This window comes from Chaetodon trifascialis, chromosome 20 (assembly GCF_039877785.1).
Source record: "Chaetodon trifascialis isolate fChaTrf1 chromosome 20, fChaTrf1.hap1, whole genome shotgun sequence".
Lineage (NCBI taxonomy): Eukaryota > Metazoa > Chordata > Actinopteri > Chaetodontiformes > Chaetodontidae > Chaetodon > Chaetodon trifascialis.
The window spans coordinates 17,844,992-17,866,467 of NC_092075.1; the positions used below are offsets into that span (position 1 = coordinate 17,844,992).

The window sequence follows — 21,476 nt, forward strand, 5'->3', positions numbered from 1 at the left end:
GGTCAAGCTGTGTAAGATTTACCACTCCGTTTCCCCGAACAAATGTAAGCTGGGGGATGGGACTTTAACTCACCTCTCCTGGTTATGCCCCAAACTGCATAAGTTCTGGGAGGAGGTATTTCAGTGGTACAGTGTAATACCTGGGAAGCGAGACACCCCTGACTGCAATTTTACTGAACTTGGCTGTTCTGAATACTGCTTTCAGCTACCTTAAGAGAGTCAGCTGACTGTCGTGTTTGGCTTGTTTAAGGCTAAAAGAAGTCTTTAAAGGGAAGGGCATTTATCCATGTCCGTGTCCTGATAAACATTGAGCACCCCTCACTTGCTCCAACTGGACTGCTGGACATTGTGTTGCAGTAGCAGTGGCTGTTGCCTACACAGCTTATTTTGGCATACATGCACAATAAACAAATTGAAATACAAATATACAATATTCACATTTTCATGTATTATTTAATTCTAAAAGTATTGCAATACTTGAAAGGTAGATGTTTGGCTGTGATATGCTGTATTTACTGCTGCTGAAGGTTCATTGCTGTCTAACTCTAGTTTGTGGTTTGGCATTTTTCTGATCTGTAATCACTACCATTGAATTGCTTCATCTTACACTAGTCATGGTCTGTTGGGGAACAAACTATATGTCTAGAAATTTTGTTGTGTGTCCTGAAAACTGGGCTGTAAAGTGGAAGAATGTGTGTGTGTGAAGTCAGTGAATTAAACGATTTCATAAATGATCATAAATGATACTGTTGGAATGATGTCCGAGCTGAAGCAGAATTTTTCTTTAAGGTGTCTGTGTCCCAGGCTCAAGTTCAAGCCATCGCTGCAGAAGTCTCAGTCACCACTCCCAAAGTGTGAGCTGACTGACAATTCATCAAATTGAGATTCAGCTCATACAACACGACTATGCGAAGTTAGCGTGAACGCCATTGATCTAGAGGTGCAATTTTCTGTAGCCTTTCTCTGCTGATGTCTTCATACCTGAGAGTCTTGAGGATGAAGGCAGGTCTGTTTTGATGTGGGAGAGAAGCTGCAGTAGGCCAGCAGAGCGTCAGCAGAGCTGCCCTGGTTGGGGTCAATGTAATACATTCCTGCAGAGAAAGGTCAGCGAGAGCTCAATGGCGGGGCTCCACACTGACAGGCAGACTGGAGCAATGCTGGAAACACAACCACTCCAACATACAGTAGTGGAAGGTGCTAAAGAAATATTAAAGATGATCAAGTGTAACATTTCTTTTCAATATATTGTGTACACAGTACTATTCTGAATTTTTTCAGGACAGACAGATTTGACCATTGACACCAGCCTTTACTGGACTGTTAGCAAAGCCTAAAGAAGCATGTCAGTTACAATGTGACAGCTGAGAGAAGTTTAAATGTCAGAGTTTAGAAAAGTTCACATGGAGGATGATGCACACATGGATCAGCGTCCAGAATTCATGCCAAGTCAGTGATTCCCAAAAATAACTCCATGTGGTTTTACTGCTATTTCACTGTTTTGGGGACTGACCACTGCTGTATTCAGGGTGACAGAGCCAGAGCTCCAGACAGGTGGTGGCAGGACGCTCCTTGCTGCCATCAGGAGGATCCACCAGCAGCCGAAGCTCCTGCTGCACAGAATCCAGCAGAGTCTGGATCAGAGGGTAGTTGGGCTTATCGGACACATACATCAGCTCCTGGACGTGGAAAGAGAATAAAAAAGCAAAACAAAAAACACAGCTTTTAGATACTTTGATATTTGTGGAGACAGATCTAGATGATTTCTTCATTTCATGTCTGTTTATGTTGACACGTCAAATGCTTTTGTAACTGTAGCTGCGTTCGACAAAATACATGAATTGGACAATGAATACATGAATCACGTGCCTTAAGCTGACTCAACGTCATGTTCAGTGACTGTCCTGGGGGTCCGGGAACCCCAGGTGGACCCTACAACAAGAAGACACACAAATTACACGACATAAATATCAATATTAGATAAAACACTTCGCCTCACAAAGTGACTGAATTTTGAAGTGAAAGAAATTTGTCTCTTAAGTGAAAATATACATTATACACTGACAAATATACAAATCTTGAATTCATAGAACAACTGAGTGATGAGGAACATAAAATACCTCAAATCACATAATGTGGTGTTCAAGTGCTAAGGCCCTAAAATTACAGTGCTGGATTACAGTCGAAAAACTCTAAAATTTAGACCCATTTTCCCTGAATGTGAAGCTGATTTGAGCTAGAATCCAGTCAAGTTTTAACAAAGCAAACTGTCAGACACACAGGAACTATGCACACTATGCTAACCTCATATTTAACTTCTCAGCATTGTCAGTGTTGCTCCAGACATCTTAGAATAAATGTACATATTCTGGATGTACGGGATCTATATTGTCTTAAGTGCTTTACATTAATATATTGAGCACATCTGTTTTAACCAAATCAAACTTGAATGCAGAGTTTGCTTCATCCTCTGTGGTCTAACCCTCCTGTAAACTTACAGGGAGGCCCCTCCTGCCGGGCAGACCAGGAAAACCTTGGTAGCCTTTCAAACCCTGCAGGAAAAAAGAAAATGTGATAAGCACAACATACAATTCTGGACTGTTCTGCACGGCAACACGACACCATTAACTATAAAACACGCTGATATGGAAATGAAGACTGCTGCAAAATCCCATTACATTCTAACGCAACCTCCACAGCCTTATGATTACATGTGCCATCAACGTAAACCAGAGGCATCCTGATGCAAAGAACCCTTCAGGGTGTTTGCTTCAGATAATGGTGAGTGAGAGCTGAAGGGAGTTTGATCTGTCAGGACAATAGTGCTGGAGTTGATGATATCATACCTTTAATCCAAACAAACCCTGCAACAGAGGAGAGTACAGGAGAATAGGATATTAGTATGATTTTCCAGTGTGAAGTGGATTTATCAACAAAGAGCTTCAGAGTGCTTTTATCTGCTGCATTAAGAAGCTATCAGCCACAGCGTTGCAGATTTTATAAGCCAAGTCAATGGATTTTTCCCCCTAAGACACAGTGGGTTGAACACAATCATTATGTGCTGCTGAACTGTGAATGATTCAACAGACTGGCAGCTGAAGAAAAGATTAGTTGGCTGACAGATAACTACTTTGCAGGAGAGACTGGAGTGATTATAAAACAATAACATTTCCATCACACGCTCCACCTCGGTGCTCAGTCCATTTTTCAGGCACAATCTGGATGAAAGTGTCTGAGTGACAGATGAACCGCTTACATTCAAAATATGAAATGTCATATATAAATATAAGACAAAAAGTAAGAAAATGCATTGCCTGAATACATTTTGTGTATGCAAAGGGAATGTTAAACACAGTTGTAAAGTTTTTTCCATAAAAGAAAGCAACAAGTGCAACATAAAAGCCAAACTAGAAAACAAAATAACACTTGAATCAAAGATTAATGAAATATGTTCAATAAGCTCTCTGTACATGTAACTTACAGGCAGCCCTGGCATCCCTGGTCTACCCCTCGGTCCTGGTAGACCAATATTTCCCTAAAAAAAAAAAAAAAAAGAAAAGAAAAAGAAGAGAGATGCAAATATGTCAAAGCTGGACAAATGCTATTCTTATCATTATTAAATTGTGGTAAAAATTCTAACTAAACACAAGAGGGAAAATAAGAGGACAAACTACCTGCTCTCCCTTCAGGCCCGGTGGACCTTGCAAACCAACAGGACCACGAATACCCTGAAAAAAAAGGGGGAAAACACAATGTTTTCAGTGACTCATGCACAAGAAAACTCAATAAATATCCAGAAGATCAATATAAATGTGATTCTCTTTTGTACATGAGTACATGTGTGCGTGTGTGTGTGTGTGTGTGTGTGTGTGTGTGTGTGTGTGTGTGTATCCAAAAACAATGCACATCACATATCAGTCATGAGTTATACTTTCTTTTAGTAAACTGCTTTTTCCATAAGAAAATATAAACCAAATAAGATCTTATGCCAAAATAGAATTTACATCCTTCACATCTGAAACTGAACTTGAAAACACTCTTTTAAAACCTCTGGCCTTCGCTACACACAAAAGAATATAAGAATAATAAACAACATTGAATGTATGTATGAATCGATTGATTGACTGTGGAAATCCACCATGCTCCAAGTTCCTAACCCTAACCCTAACCCTGTAAGTTGATAGCTCATGTTTCCACGAAAACCATAAAATAAATATATTATAAAAAAATAAATCTCTCATATTTTCTAAACACAGTATATACTTTACAAACTTTACACTGTTTAGGTGTATATATTAAAATATCTTTAACTACAATGTGCACATTTTTCTAAAAAGAGCATTTTACATTCCCAAAAAATGTGTGTGGTTTGCCTCTCTACTCCCACGTGACTGCCAATGTGACTGTGCTAAACCAGTTTGTTCACATTTTGTTGACATAATAAATCGGGGGGGATACAGCGGTGACTTTTATCTATAACCTACTTAACTTCACTGTTCATACATCCTAATAAACTAAATGTCAACCAGTGTAACAAATTCAGATCATATTTTTTCAGTAACAGAAAAAAAGTTTGCCCTAAGCAAATACTGTATATTACACATTTATTAACATGAAACATTTTACAGATATACAATAAAAGTTTATTGACTGCAGTCATGAATATTTGTACATGGAAATACAGTACAAGTGAAGGATTCACTGAATCCAAATTAAAAAAAAAAAGTGAATCCAGATGCTGACAATTTAGAAGCTGTTGACTAACATAATGTTGAATTTTCTCAGTCGTTACAGGTATTTAGCCTATAGGAGTCTTGTGAGCTGGGGCTTACTGAAAGTACCGAGTTGCAGTACTTTGTGTCATGTACAATAATTATATTTATTTTCAGCGTGAGAAATACAATGTGTGGCGGGAGACTGAAAGACTGAAAAGCGTGACTGTCACAGTCAATGCGTGAGACTTGAGAGCCCTGACACATTGTATTTCTCACGCTGAAAAAAAATTAGAATATCAATTTCTCTGGCACGCCGCTATCGCTACGGAATCAGGAGGAATCAAGCAGGCCTCCCATGGAGTCGAGTCTGCCACTTACCTGTCAATCAAAAAAAGGAAAGGGGGGGCTATACAATAGTCAATCAGAAGCACTTTTGTATCTTGGTAAGATAATGCAACACAGGGCTCAAGTCTCACGGACTGGCCGTGTGAGTCTTTACGGCCAACAACAGAACAGTCCGTGTGGCGCCTTAACATCATGATTCCAAACACGGTGAGAAGGCAGCTGCATCTGGTGGCTGGAGAGACATCGGGGAGATGGGGAGGGTGGTGGCTGGTGGGTGGGAATATGCAAATCTCACCACTTCTCAGGTAAGAGTTGGCGCCAAATTCGATCGTCTCGTTTGGAAGCTGCAGGTAGGGTGCTTTCAGAAATCCATATCACTCAAAAAAGCATGGACGGTCTTATTTCACACTTTAAATCCCTCTAGGAGTTGTGCACGTGTCAATGTACGTCCACTAAAAGTGTTTGTTTTTGTGTTATGGATGTAGCAATTGTCTTTCATACCATAGGCCATAGGGTTGTAACTTTGGGCACCCTGCCTGATACTGTAAGGCAGTATATCATAAAGATTTTTAATTAAGATGTTTCAATTAAGGATTTTTTATATCTATAATTCTAAAAGCCCAAATTTGAACAAAACACAAAAAACAGACACTTGTTCAAAACATAGAATCTGCATCTCAACACCACCAAGACAAAGGAGCTGGTGGTGGATTTCCGCAGGAGGAAATCGGTCCCCACACCCATTTCCATCAACGGTGTGCCTGTGGATGTTGTGCAGGATTATAAATACCTCGGAGTACACCTGGACAATAAACTGGACTGGGCCAAGAACACTGAGGCTGTCTACAAGAAGGGCCAGAGTCGACTCTATTTCCTGAGGAGGCTCCGGTCATTCAACGTGTGTAACATCATACTGAGGGTAGCCAGTGCCATCGACTATGGTGTTGTGTGCTGGGGCAGCAGGCTGAGGGTAGCAGACACCAACAGGATCAGCAGGATCATAAGGAAGGCTGGCTCTGTCCTGGGGGTACATTTGGACTCCTTGGCAGTGGTGCCTGAGAGGAGGATGCTGTGTAAACTGCATAGTATCCTGGATAACAATGCTCACCCTCTCCACAAGGTGCTAACTTCGAGCAGAAGCCCCTTCAGCAACAGACTCATTCCCCCCCGATGTAACACTGAACGCCAGAGGAAGTCTTTCCTTCCTGTGGCCATCAGTCTGTTCAACTCATCTACCTCTGGCCATGAGGGACTGTAGAGACTCTGTGTCCTGAGCCAATGTAGAGACTGTGTGTCACCTGTCACCTTATCATTCTCTTCACTGTCACTTTATTCAGAGACTGGGTTCGTTATTGAGAATAATGACATTTTGTCTTATTGCTGCTGTATTTTTATTTTTATTTCTCATTTTATCTACTACTATATTTTATCATTGTCATCACTTTAAAGGATCAGTCACTCAATTTAATTCTTGCTCATCATATCACTTCATCACTTAATTTTATTCTACTGTGGATTACGCTGCTACATGTTTAGACTGTACTTATTATATTTCATTTATATTTCAATTTTCATATTTCAATATATATTTCAATTCATGCAACTACCGTCACAGTGCGTATTGTTGTATATTATATATACCTATGTTAACTGTCTTTTGTTGCATTCAGTGTTGCGTTTAGTGTGTTTAGTTATTCCGTTATTCTTCACCTTATTCATGTTTTATTATTCTAATAGTGCCTTGCACTTTGTTGCATTTAGTTACGTGTTTTATTTATCCTCTTGTACTACTTCTCCACTTTGTATCGCAACTGCTGCACAGCAATTTCCCTCGGGATAAATAAAGCTTCTTGAATCTTGAATGAAAGGTCAAAGGGAATCTTTTTTCAGGATCTGGTCAAAATGGACAAACTATGTAAAACCTGTAATTTCTGTGAAATGAATATGATTGTTATATGAAAACATTTGATATACATTCCTGTTTTGGTTTATGTAAATATAAACACTTTAATATGTGTTTTCCTGATGCCTCCGCCTTCGCCCACTTGTTATATTTGTTCTGTTAATCTGTTTAATTGTATGGTACCCAGGAGAAAATTTCTGTACCACTTGCTTTTCCAAATAAATAAATTTTATATATATATAAATCAATGGATGGGAAACCCTGTTTTTTTTTTTTTTTACTCTTTTCACATCACTACCTTGAGATCATAATACACTCCAGTGCAAAACATTTAATTCTCAGTAGGAGGCTGGAATCCATTATTCAATAGCTGAGGTCTGCAGTGTACACTGATTATTATGAGATTACACTTTGTAATCTGGCACCTTTCTTGACAACATACAACATATAACTTCAACATAAACATGTCTTTCAAAAGATCTACATACATACACATTGCAAAATAAACAAATGAAATAATGTCCAATACTGTGTTGTTGAATTATATTCACTGGTATCAGCTTGACCCACATTTCACTTGTGACTAACAGATAGCAAATGAAAGGTTTTGACATAATCAATCAATGTTTTGTCATATGAACGCTATCATAAAAAATAAAAGTCACTGTTTTTGCTGAGAAATTGTTTGAGTGAAACATAAAATTTGAAAGTCATTATTTGATTGCAAAGTTAACCACAAATGATTGATTAGTAGGGAAAAGGATGATATTTGTAACAATGTTTAAGCCAAACCAACGCATGAAAAACCTTTTAAACCAGAAAAGAGATTCAGATACAATTATTATTATTATTATTATTTTTTGTCTTTTATTTTTATTTATTTTTATTTTATTTTCATTTTTACTTGTTTTGGTTATTCATTTTGATTGATTTTTTGAATAACCTGAAGGTCCCCCCCCCCCCCTTTTGTTTTCAGGCTGTTCATTCTGATTGATTTTTGAATAACCTGAAGGCCCCCCCCCCCCCCTTTTTTTTTTTTTTCAGGTTATTAATTCTGATTGAGTTCTAAATAACCTGAAAGTCCCCCCTGGATTCTGCAGAGCGACTGGAGATGTGACCTCTCAGTCTGCCACTGCAGCTGTTGACTCTCCAGCTGTTTCTGCACCTCTGTCAGTGAAGCCTTCAGCCTGTTGGTGTGCTGTGTCCGTGCAGCCAGGAGCGTGTCTTTTGCACTCTGGAGTTCCTCTTGCTGCTTAATAGTTCTCATCATTTCATCGATCTTATCGTGAGCCTGAATTTCAGTAACTTTCATTTCTCTTAGCTGATACTCCAGTTTTCTCATCTCTCCATATTTCTTCAACTCAAGCTCCTGCTGGAGATCAGAGTTTCTTTTGAGTATTTCCCTTAACTTCTCCATCTCATCTATTAAGGCCTCATTTTCTCTCTTCAACTTGGTCTGCTCAGTTTTTCTGCTTCTGAACTGCTGGAGATCATCCTCAGTAATGTAAATTGTGGTCTTCTGGGGAGAATCCTGCACACTGTTAGTGTTCTTGACCTGCCTTTTTTGTACTTCTTTCCGCTCCATCTTGGCGGTCTGCTCCGTGGAGCTTTTGTGACTTGTGTCGTGCTGGGGGCAAGCCTCCACACTGCCACAGGCCTTGATCATGTCAGCCTGCTGTGGTTCAGCAGGTGCATGCTGAGGGGCGATGTGGCACGGTGCTGCCGAAAGCTTCTCCTGTTCGTCTTTGGGAGGGGTTTTATCCCTCCTCTGTGACTGAATGGTTGTCACAGCAGGGGTAGCAGCCTGCTGTGGAGCATCCTGATCTGGCCGTTGTAAGATGCGATACCTGGGCATTGTCTTGTATTTCTCCGTCTGGTCGTTATTGGTGAGATGGGGTTTATTTCTCCTCTGTGACTGACAGGCTGGAGCCTTCTGTTGGATGGGGCCCCTTTTACAATCAGTTTTCACAGCCTCTCTTGCAGGTGCTTTTGCAGGGAGGTGGGGCCCCTGATGTGGTGTCCAGGGTTTTTTCCTCAAGACAGGGCCCCTTGCATATTCACGATCCACACGAGCCTGCTGAGTCGCACCTGATGATGCACCCGCGTGTGGTACACTCGCAGGGGTAGCAGCATGCTGTGGAGCATCCTGATTTCGCTGTTGTGATGTGCGATACCTGGGCATTGTCTTGTATTTCTCCGTCTGGTCGTTATTGGTGAAATGAGGTTTATCTGTCCTCTGTGACTGACAGGCTGGAGCCTTCTGTTGGATGGGGCCCCTTTTACAATCAGTTTTCACAGCCTCTCTTGCAGGTGCTTTTGTAGGGAGGTGGGGCCCCTGATGTGGTGTCCAGGGTTTTTTCCTCAAGACAGGGCCCCTTGCATATTCAGGATCCACACGAGCCTGCTGTGTCGCACCTGCTGATGCACCCACTTGTTGTGATACACTCTCAGGGGTAGCAGCATGCTGTGGAGCATCCTGATTTCGCTGTTGTGATGTGCGATACCTGGGCATTGTCTTGTATTTCTCCGTCTGGTTGTTATTGGTGAAATGAGGTTTATCTGTCCTCTGTGACTGACAGGCTGGAGCCTTCTGTTGGATGGGGCCCCTTTTACAATCAGTTTTCACAGCCTCTCTTGCGGGTGCTTTTGTAGGGAGGTGGGGCCCCTGATGTGGTGTCCAGGGTTTTTTCCTCAAGACAGGGCCCCTTGCATATTCACGATCCACACGAGCCTGCTGTGTCACACCTGATGATGCACCCGCACGTGGTACACTCGCAGGGGTAGCAGCCTGCTGTGTCGCACCTGATGATGATGCACCCGCGCGTGGTACACTCGCAGGGGTAGCAGCCTGCTGTGTCGCACCTGATGATGATGCACCCGCGCGTGGTACACTCGCAGGGGTAGCAGCCTGCTGTGTTGCACCTGATGATGATGCACCAGCGCGTGGTACACTCGCAGGGGTAGCAGCCTGCTGTGGAGCATCCTGATTTCGCTGTTGTGATGTGCGATACCTGGGCATTGTCTTGTATTTCTCTGTCTGGTCGTTATTGGTGAAATGAGGTTTATCTGTCCTCTGTGACTGACAGGCTGGAGCCTTCTTCTGGGCGGGGTCCCTTTTACAATCAGTTTCCACAGCCTCTCTTGCAGGTGTTTTTGCAGGGAGGTGGGACCCCTGATGTGGTGTTGACATTTTTTTCCTCAAGACAGGGCCTCTTGCATATTCAGGATCCACACAAGCCTGCTGTGTAGCACTTGATGATGCACAAGCTTGTCGTGGTGCACTCTCAGGGGTAGCAGCCAGCTGTAGAGCATCCTGATTTCGCTGTTGTGGTGTGCGATACCTGGGCATGGTATTGTCTTTCTCCACCCGGTCTTGAGTTTTATCCCCCCTCTGTGACTGACAGGCTGGGGCCTCGACAAATTGCTGATGATTAGCAGTCATTGGATCTTCAGACAGAAAACCTCTGGAAAATGCAATCCTTCTGTCCCAGGTAAACATGCTGTCTAGGAGATGTGGTGCCGGCTGGAACTTCTTCTTTCCTTTGTTCCCACCTTTTCGGTTTTGTTTTCCTGTGGTGTTCGCCATCGAGAAAACTTGTCTCTTTCTATTCAATATATAAGAATTCTCTACAATACTCTGTATCCCTGTACGAGGAACTGCTCTCTCTGAGTGTGAATGAGTTTTTTAAGTTCTGGAGTAAAGTGATGATTTAGATAGAGAAGTTGCACCTAAAGTAGTCTTGTGTTTCCTTTGATTAAAGCCATCAAAGCAATCAAAGGCAATGCTATGGTTACCATGTGCCTTTGATCATGAAAGGAAACAGAATGGAATGATAGAAAGTTGGTTACCATGGAAACCAAGTTTAATCACATGACATGGCCATGTTTTTTTTTGTTTTTTTTTAAATGAGATGGCTATACATGAACTTAAATGATGCTAAAAAGTACCATAATCTTCTATGTGTGTCTATATAGAGAGAGACACACACACACACACACACACACACACACACACACACACACACACACACACACACACACATATATCTTTTCAGACAACGTGCATACGTCACAGGCAGTAGGACTTTATCTGTTTGTGCTTGGTTTGTACATATTTTATGATTTACTGTTGCATGCTTTTATTTGTGTGACTTACTTATTATGGTTTTAGGTCTGTGTTTTAGTGCATGTTGCCGTTTTTGTTTTTGTTTTTGTTTTTTTTTAAGATTACTACTGCCCGTGAACACCACAAACTGCCGAATTAGTGGGAAGTTCTGCCTTCTCTTCTTCTCCCCCAACAAGTGGCCTTTCCACCAATTAAGAACGGGAAAAGAATATCGGCCGAGGGTACAAAGAAGAGCAGGGAGAGGGACCCAGGCGGAGACTTGGAAATAGAGACAGACAGAGAGCAGCGGAGCGTGACGACAAAAAGGAACGCCTGAAAAACGCAGACGCCAGAGGGGTACCGGACAATACGGGGAGGCAGTAGAGGGTCAGCAAGACGCCAAGTAGACAAACACTGCATGAAAAGTCACATTTCCGTCAATTTCTGTCACTGTAAATTGCCGTGGAAGTTCTCTCTCAGCCACTGTGACCATGAGGTGTTAAAATGCAAATGTAAATGTTGCAAAGCTATACAAATGCAAATTGAGATTGTGTGTGTGTGTGTGTGTGTGTGTGTGTGTGTGTGTGTGTGTGTGTGTTCTGTGCCTACAGAATACAAAGATTTTTTTTTTTTCATGAGGATTTAAAAGTGTGTTTAAATAATTTTATAGGTTACATACAGGATAAGTGTCCTGACTCTCAAAGGTCTTTAATTTTCCACTTAAATTGCTAAATCAAAATTGTGAAAATTAAAGCATCTACAGTTCTTGGACACTGGTCACAATTTTTCGCATTTTGCCACCACAACACCAGATGAACAATGCTTGTGTGATTAGCTTGCAAAATTCCAGCAGAGTAAGTCCACTGATGATTCTTTAAGTAGGAATAAAAAGGGAATACACCAAAGTAACTTTTCTTTTTTTAATTTTCGATGATGTCACTTTAAAGGAGTTTACATGTTTTATAAAATATTCAGGTACAAAAATAGAAAATCAAAGTACCTAACAAAATCACAGCATGTTTTTCATTTACGCCACAAAAATGGTCTCGCGAGAAATTCCGAGAGCGCGACCTCGCATATGATTGGACGCCTCCTCTGACGCAATGACGTCGGCAGAAAATGACCTCGGCACGTCTGTGAACGCGAATCGAGCTTGGATTAGAACAGTTACGTTTTGGGTCCTGCTAAACTTTAACTCTGTTCATACAATGGCCGGACGTCGTCTTCAGTTCATCCCAGAACGCACTGCTCTGCGACGAGCGGACGGCCTGGCTGCGGAGCGACCATATCCAGAAAGTCCAAACAATTTAGAGAAGAAACTGCTGAGCGCCTTCAGTGGATTGTCTCGGCTGCTAACGCAGCTGATCGCGCAGTTGGCGAGGAGAATGACCGTGATAAAAGCCAGACTGCTCGCTCTGGAGGAGCAGCCCCGACCGAACTGCAGCTGCGGAGACGAAGAGACGGGTGCGCAAGTTACGTAAGTAACGTTAGCATTTAGTACCACATTGTGCAGTTTTTAGGGCGCCAAACCTTTATTATTCTTATTGCACTACGCTCCGAACGTTTGGTAATCGTTCACGTTACATTTAACATTACAATGTATTTCATATTTTAAAGGAAAAGGTGCGACGTCTGCACAATAGTGACGGACAGAACAGGCGATATGAACCTGAGCAGGGGTAAGTTAATAAAATGCACAGGAAACATTCTGCAGAATATAAGTAAACGTAAACGTTGCATGACCTGTTTGTACTTTTTGTGTTTTACAGACTAAACTCGCCCCACAACGAAACGGTGACGTCATATTTGATGGCGACTTTAACTGGGAGTCCAGACATGGATGGTGTGGACAGCAGTCTTTTAAACCCTTTCTGTTGTTTCTTGTTGTTGTTTTTACTGAAGCCTATCTTAATTATTTCAAACCAATATACATTTTCTTCCAGCGGCCTGTAAGAAATATTATGAGATGGTGTGGAGGAGCTTCAGGTATGCCCAGGTAGCTCTTTCAGTTCAGGCAGCAGCTGTGAAGATTTCAGCTGGCAGCAGACAGAGAAGGAAGCAGGTAAGAGTCCCATGAATGCCGCTTTATTTTCACAACAATGTAAAAATGGGCTGAATTTTATTTATTAGCTGCATTGTTTTTGACAAACATGCTCACATATGTTATCATGTGTTATTGTTTCTTAGCATTACTAATATTATATTAATACCTGTATTTACAGCTGCTGGAAGCAAGAAGGAGTGTCCTAGCTCTCCAAACTCTGCCAGACTCTGCAAGATCGGCTGGAGAGCGACCCAAACTATGTGGCGACACACCGCAAGAGGCTTCGCATCGAGTCCCCTTCAAAGCGACAGGCGCCAACTCAGTATGACCCAGAGGCAGCAAAGAAGCATTTCCAAAGGCCTTAGACTCTTTTTCATGCACCATAGACCAGCGGCATGGCCCAACCCAGAGACTCTTATCAGTGAACCCCTCTGCACATTTCCTTGCTTTTTTTCCCCAGTAGTCATTGATTTTACTTGGTTGATCTTTGTTAATGTGTGTGTCACGATTTCATTAAAGACTTTTTTTCAAAATATTTCTGTCAACTGTGTTCTTTGTGTTCTACTGTGTGGTAGTGTAGAAGGTGGATCGCCAAATAAATCAATGAATCATCAATCAAATAAAATATATCATTTCTATTTTATATATACATAAATATAACAATATAATGATTATTTTTAATTATTAGTTTATTCTATAGTATTTAATTTAATATGTATTTATTATTACTATTACCATTATTATTATTATTATTATTTGTGGTGCACAGATGACCAATAGCAGCAGAGTTGTCATCCAATCACATGATCGCTCACTCATGTGATTGCAGTTGCTATCCAATCACATGATGGTTTCCTTTTAAAATGCCTGTGGAATCATCCAATGGTTGTTTGTGAAGTCAGCAGGCCAGCCTGAGTAGATCAACGTCGGTAGCATTCATGTGCTAATTAGAGCTATTAGCACCTTCGCAAAGGCGCGATTAACCACGCCCCCCGACGATGGTTCGTTTCCGACGATATTCGGAGCCGGCGAAGTTCCCGTAAACTTGCTGTAAATCGCCGAAAATCAAGGAACTTCGCGGGGATTTACGGGTCGAAAATGTGGCTTTTCAACGACTGGAGCAGCGGGCTGGAGAATCAGGCAGAAACCCCAGAGCGTTACAGCTTCACATGTCCACAGCGGCAGGACACAGCCAGCGCTCTGCCTGGTGGGTGGCCTCCGGGACGCTGCCGGCAAGGACAGCTTTAATATGTGTTTTCCTGATGCGAGAAGAAATGGAGTAAGCCCCCCGCCTTTGCCCACTTATTATATTTGTTCTGTTAATCTGTTAAAAACCTGGATTAGCAATTAATAATCTCGCATCCACAATTGGTTGTGGACATTGTATTGTACTCAGGAGAAAATTTCTGTACCACTTGCTTTTCCAAATAAACAATAAATATAAAAAATAAAAATTAAAAAAATCAATGGATGGGAAACCCTATTTATTTATTTTTTTTACTCTTTTCACATCACTACCTTGAGATCATAATACACTCCAGTGCAAAACATTTAATTCTCAGTAGGAGGCTGGAATCCATTATTCAATAGCTGAGGTCTGCAGTGTACACTGATTATTATGAGATTACACTTTGTAATCTGGCACCTTTCTTGACAACATACAACATATAACTTCAACATAAATATGTCTTTCAAAAGATCTACATACATACACATTGCAAAATAAACAAATGAAATAATGTCCAATACTGTGTTGTTGAATTATATTCACTGGTATCAGCTTGACCCACATTTCACTTGTGACTAACAGATAGCAAATGAAAGGTTTTGACATAATCAATCAATGTTTTGTCATATGAATGCTATCATAAAAAATAAAAGTCACTGTTTTTGTTGAGAAATTGTTTGAGTGAAACATATAATTTGAAAGTCATTATTTGATTGCAAAGTTAACCACAAATGATTGATTAGTAGGGAAAAGGATGATATTTGTAACAATGTTTAAGCCAAACCAACGCATGAAAAACCTTTTAAACCAGAAAAGAGATTCAGATACAATTATTATTATTATTATTATTTTTTGTCTTTTATTTTTATTTATTTTTATTTTATTTTCATTTTTACTTGTTTTGGTTATTCATTTTGATTGATTTTTTGAATAACCTGAAGGTCCCCCCCCCCTTTTATTTTTCAGGCTGTTCATTCTGATTGATTTTTGAATAACCTGAAGGCCCCCCCCCCCCCCTTTTTTTTGTGTGTGTTTTTCAGGTTATTAATTCTGATTGAGTTCTAAATAACCTGAAAGTCCCCCCTGGATTCTGCAGAGCGACTGGAGATGTGACCTCTCAGTCTGCCACTGCAGCTGTTGACTCTCCAGCTGTTTCTGCACCTCTGTCAGTGAAGCCTTCAGCCTGTTGGTGTGCTGTGTCCGTGCAGCCAGGAGCGTGTCTTTTGCACTCTGGAGTTCCTCTTGCTGCTTAATAGTTCTCATCATTTCATCGATCTTATCGTGAGCCTGAATTTTAGTAACTTTCATTTCTCTTAGCTGATACTCCAGTTTTCTCATCTCTCCATATTTCTTCAACTCAAGCTCCTGCTGGAGATCAGAGTTTCTTTTGAGTATTTCCCTTAACTTCTCCATCTCATCTATTAAGGCCTCATTTTCTCTCTTCAACTTGGTCTGCTCAGTTTTTCTGCTTCTGAACTGCTGGAGATCATCCTCAGTAATGTAAATTGTGGTCTTCTGGGGAGAATCCTGCACACTGTTAGTGTTCTTGACCTGCCTTTTTTGTACTTCTTTCCGCTCCATCTTGGCGGTCTGCTCCGTGGAGCTTTTGTGACTTGTGTCGTGCTGGGGGCAAGCCTCCACACTGCCACAGGCCTTGATCATGTCAGCCTGCTGTGGTTCAGCAGGTGCATGCTGAGGGGCGATGTGGCACGGTGCTGCCGAAAGCTTCTCCTGTTCGTCTTTGGGAGGGGTTTTATCCCTCCTCTGTGACTGAATGGTTGTCACAGCAGGGGTAGGAGCATGCTGTGGAGCATCCTGATCTGGCCGTTGTAAGATGCGATACCTGGGCATTGTCTTGTATTTCTCCGTCTGGTCGTTATTGGTGAGATGGGGTTTATTTCTCCTCTGTGACTGACAGGCTGGAGCCTTCTGTTGGATGGGGCCCCTTTTACAATCAGTTTTCACAGCCTCTCTTGCAGGTGCTTTTGCAGGGAGGTGGGGCCCCTGATGTGGTGTCCAGGGTTTTTTCCTCAAGACAGGGCCCCTTGCATATTCACGATCCACACGAGCCTGCTGAGTCGCACCTGATGATGCACCCGCGTGTGGTACACTCGCAGGGGTAGCAGCATGCTGTGGAGCATCCTGATTTCGCTGTTGTGATGTGCGATACCTGGGCATTGTCTTGTATTTCTCCGTCTGGTCGTTATTGGTGAAATGAGGTTTATCTGTCCTCTGTGACTGACAGGCTGGAGCCTTCTGTTGGATGGGGCCCCTTTTACAATCAGTTTTCACAGCCTCTCTTGCAGGTGCTTTTGTAGGGAGGTGGGGCCCCTGATGTGGTGTCCAGGGTTTTTTCCTCAAGGCAGGGCCCCTTGCATATTCAGGATCCACACGAGCCTGCTGTGTCGCACCTGATGATGCACCCGCGCGTGGTACACTCGCAGGGGTAGCAGCATGCTGTGGAGCATCCTGATTTCGCTGTTGTGATGTGCGATACCTGGGCATTGTCTTGTATTTCTCCGTCTGGTCATTATTGGTGAAATGAGGTTTATCTGTCCTCTGTGACTGACAGGCTGGAGCCTTCTTCTGGACGGGGTCCCTTTTATAATCAGTTTTCACAGCCTCTCTTGCAGGTGCTTTTGTAGGGAGGTGGGGCCCCTGATGTGGTGTCCAGGGTTTTTTCCTCAAGACAGGGCCCCTTGCATATTCACGATCCACACGAGCCTGCTGTGTAGCACTTGATGATGCAACCGCGCGTGGTACACTCGCAGGGGTAGCAGCCTGCTGTGTCGCACCTGATGATGCAACCGCGCGTGGTACACTCGCAGGGGTAGCAGCCTGCTGTGTCACACCTGATGATGATGCACCCGCGCGTGGTACACTCGCAGGGGTAGCAGCCTGCTGTGTCGCACCTGATGATGATGCACCCGCGCGTGGTACACTCGCAGGGGTAGCAGCCTGCTGTGTCGCACCTGATGATGATGCAACCGCGCGTGGTACACTCTCAGGGGTAGCAGCCTGCTGTGTTGCACCTGATGATGATGCACCAGCGTGTGGTACACTCGCAGGGGTAGCAGCCTGCTGTGGAGCATCCTGATTTCGCTGTTGTGATGTGCGATACCTGGGCATTGTCTTGTATTTCTCTGTCTGGTCGTTATTGGTGAAATGAGGTTTATCTGTCCTCTGTGACTGACAGGCTGGAGCATTCTTCTGGGCGGGGTCCCTTTTACAATCAGTTTCCACAGCCTCTCTTGCAGGTGTTTTTGCAGGGAGGTGGGACCCCTGATGTGGTGTTGACATTTTTTTCCTCAAGACAGGGCCTCTTGCATATTCAGGATCCACACAAGCCTGCTGTGTAGCACTTGATGATGCACAAGCTTGTCGTGGTGCACTCTCAGGGGTAGCAGCCAGCTGTAGAGCATCCTGATTTCGCTGTTGTGGTGTGCGATACCTGGGCATGGTATTGTCTTTCTCCACCCGGTCTTGAGTTTTATCCCCCCTCTGTGACTGACAGGCTGGGGCCTCGACAAATTGCTGATGATTAGCAGTCATTGGATCTTCAGACAGAAAACCTCTGGAAAATGCAATCCTTCTGTCCCAGGTAAACATGCTGTCTAGGAGATGTGGTGCCGGCTGGAACTTCTTCTTTCCTTTGTTCCCACCTTTTCGGTTTTGTTTTCCTGTGGTGTTCGCCATCGAGAAAACTTGTCTCTTTCTATTCAATATATAAGAATTCTCTACAATACTCTGTATCCCTGTACGAGGAACTGCTCTCTCTGAGTGTGAATGAGTTTTTTAAGTTCTGGAGTAAAGTGATGATTTAGATAGAGAAGTTGCACCTAAAGTAGTCTTGTGTTTCCTTTGATTAAAGCCATCAAAGCAATCAAAGGCAATGCTATGGTTACCATGTGCCTTTGATCATGAAAGGAAACAGAATGGAATGATAGAAAGTTGGTTACCATGGAAACCAAGTTTAATCACATGACATGGCCATGTTTTTTTTGTTTTTTTTTAAATGAGATGGCTATACATGAACTTAAATGATGCTAAAAAGTACCATAATCTTCTATGTGTGTCTATATAGAGAGAGACACACACACACACACACACACACACACACACGCACACACACACACACACACACACACATATCTTTTCAGACAACGTGCATACGTCACAGGCAGTAGGACTTTATCTGTTTGTGCTTGGTTTGTACATATTTTATGATTTACTGTTGCATGCTTTTATTTGTGTGACTTACTTATTATGGTTTTAGGTCTGTGTTTTAGTGCATGTTGCCGTTTTTGTTTTTGTTTTTTTTTAAGATTACTACTGCCCGTGAACACCACAAACTGCCGAATTAGTGGGAAGTTCTGCCTTCTCTTCTTCTCCCCCAACAAGTGGCCTTTCCACCAATTAAGAACGGGAAAAGAATATCGGCCGAGGGTACAAAGAAGAGCAGGGAGAGGGACCCAGGCGGAGACTTGGAAATAGAGACGCGGAGACAGAGAGCAGCGGAGCGTGACGACAAAAGGAATGCCTGAAAAACGCAGATGCCAGAGGGGTACCGGACAATACGGGGAGGCAGTAGAGGGTCAGCAAGACGCCAAGTAGACAAACACTGCATGAAAAGTCACATTTCCGTCAATTTCCGTCACTGTAAATTGCCGTGGAAGTTCTCTCTCAGCCACTGTGACCATGAGGTGTTAAAATGCAAATGTAAATGTTGCAAAGCTATACAAATGCAAATTGAGATTGTGTGTGTGTGTGTGTGTGTGTGTTCTGTGCCTACAGAATACAAAGATTTTTTTTTTTCATGAGGATTTAAAAGTGTGTTTAAATAATTTTATAGGTTACATACAGGATAAGTGTCCTGACTCTCAAAGGTCTTTAATTTTCCACTTAAATTGCTAAATCAAAATTGTGAAAATTAAAGCATCTACAGTTCTTGGACACTGGTCACAATTTTTCGCATTTTGCCACCACAACACCAGATGAACAATGCTTGTGTGATTAGCTTGCAAAATTCCAGCAGAGTAAGTCCACTGATGATTCTTTAAGTAGGAATAAAAAGGGAATACACCAAAGTAACTTTTCTTTTTTTAAATTTTCGATGATGTCACTTTAAAGGAGTTTACATGTTTTATAAAATATTCAGGTACAAAAATAGAAAATCAAAGTACCTAACAAAATCACAGAATGTTTTTCATTTACGCCACAAAAATGGTCTCGCGAGAAATTCCGAGAGCGCGACCTCGCATATGATTGGACGCCTCCTCTGACGCAATGACGTCGGCAGAAAATGACCTCGGCACGTCTGTGAACGCGAATCGAGCTTGGATTAGAACAGTTACGTTTCGGGTCCTGCTAAACTTTAACTCTGTTCATGCAATGGCCGGACGTCGTCTTCAGTTCATCCCAGAACGCACTGCTCTGCGACGAGCGGACGGCCTGGCTGCGGAGCGACCATATCCAGAAAGTCCAAACAATTTAGAGAAGAAACTGCTGAGCGTCTTCAGTGGATTGTCTCGGCTGCTAACGCAGCTGATCGCGCAGTTGGCGAGGAGAATGACCGTGATAAAAGCCAGACTGCTCGCTCTGGAGGAGCAGCCCCGACCGAACTGCAGCTGCGGAGACGAAGAGACGAGCAAGTTACGTAAGTAAGGTTAGCATTTAGTTCCACATTGTGCAGTTTTTAGGGCGCCAAACCTTTATTATTCTTATTGCACTACGCTCCGAACGTTTGGTAATCGTTCACGTTACATTTAACATTACAATGTATTTCATATTTTAAAGGAAAAGGTGCGACGTCTGCACAATAGTGACGGACAGAACAGGCGATATGAACCTGAGCAGAGGTAAGTTAATAAAATGCACAGGAAACATTCTGCAGAATATAAGTAAACGTAAACGTTGCATGACCTGTTTGTACTTTTTGTGTTTTACAGACTAAACTCGCCCCACAACGAAACGGTGACGTCATATTTGATGGCGACTTTAACTGGGAGTCCAGACATGGATGGTGTGGACAGCAGTCTTTTAAACCCTTTCTGTTGTTTCTTGTTGTTTTTACTGAAGCCTGTCTTAATTATTTCAAACCAATATATATTTTCTTCCAGCGGCCTGTAAGAAATATTATGAAATGGTGTGGAGGAGCTTCAGGTATGCCCAGGTAGCTCTTTCAGTTCAGGCAGCAGCTGTGAAGATTTCAGCTGGCAGCAGACAAAGAAGGAAGCGGGTAAGAGTCCCATGAATGCTGCTTTATTTTCACAACAATGTAAAAATGGGCTGAATTTTATTTATTAGCTGCATTGTTTTTGACAAACATGCTCACATATGTTATCATGTGTTATTGTTTCTTAGCATTACTAATATTATATTAATACCTGTATTTACAGCTGCTGGAAGCAAGAAGGAGTGTCCTAGCTCTCCAAACTCTGCCAGACTCTGCAAGATCGGCTGGAGAGCGACCCAAAGTATGTGGCGACACACCGCAAGAGGCTTCGCATCGAGTCCCCTTCAAAGTGACAGGCGCCAACTCAGTATGACCCAGAGGCAGCAAAGAAGCATTTCCAAAGGCCTTAGACTCTTTTTCATGCACCATAGACCAGCGGCATGGCCCAACCCAGAGACTCTTATCAGTGAACCCCTCTGCACATTTCCTTGCTTTTTTTCCCCAGTAGTCATTGATTTTACTTGGTTGATCTTTGTTAATGTGTGTGTAACGATTTCATTAAAGACTTTTTTTCTAAATGTTTCTGTCAACTGTGTTCTTTGTGTTCTACTGTGTGGTAGTGTAGAAGGTGGATCGCCAAATAAATCAATGAATCATCAATCAAATAAAATATATCATTTATATTTTATATATACATAAATATAACAATATAATGATTATTTTTAATTATTAGTTTATTCTATAGTATTTAATTTAATATGTATTTATTATTACTATTACCATTATTATTATTATTATTATTTGTGGCGCACAGATGACCAATAGCAGCAGAGTTGTCATCCAATCACATGATCGCTCACTCATGTGATTGCAGTTGCTATCCAATCACATGATGGTTTCCTTTTAAAATGCCTGTGGAATCATCCAATGGTTGTTTGTGAAGTCAGCAGGCCAGCCTGAGTAG

The 21,476-nt window shown here is 42.2% G+C and overlaps 1 protein-coding gene across 1 annotated transcript in view; it reads right to left on the reverse strand.

The window, feature by feature from the left end:
* Positions 1-1,653: 1,653 nt before the first annotated feature.
* The window catches only part of LOC139349012 (collagen alpha-1(V) chain), a 37,056-nt gene continuing 17,233 nt past the window's right edge, over positions 1,654-21,476 (reverse strand). Inside the window, exons 20-25 of the mRNA XM_070989456.1 lie at positions 3,672-3,725; positions 3,479-3,532; positions 2,844-2,861; positions 2,496-2,549; positions 1,878-1,929; positions 1,654-1,676 (exon numbers count right to left, since the gene is read on the reverse strand). Coding sequence (XP_070845557.1) covers positions 1,654-1,676; positions 1,878-1,929; positions 2,496-2,549; positions 2,844-2,861; positions 3,479-3,532; positions 3,672-3,725 — 255 coding nt within the window. The remainder of the gene's footprint in view (positions 1,677-1,877; positions 1,930-2,495; positions 2,550-2,843; positions 2,862-3,478; positions 3,533-3,671; positions 3,726-21,476) is intronic.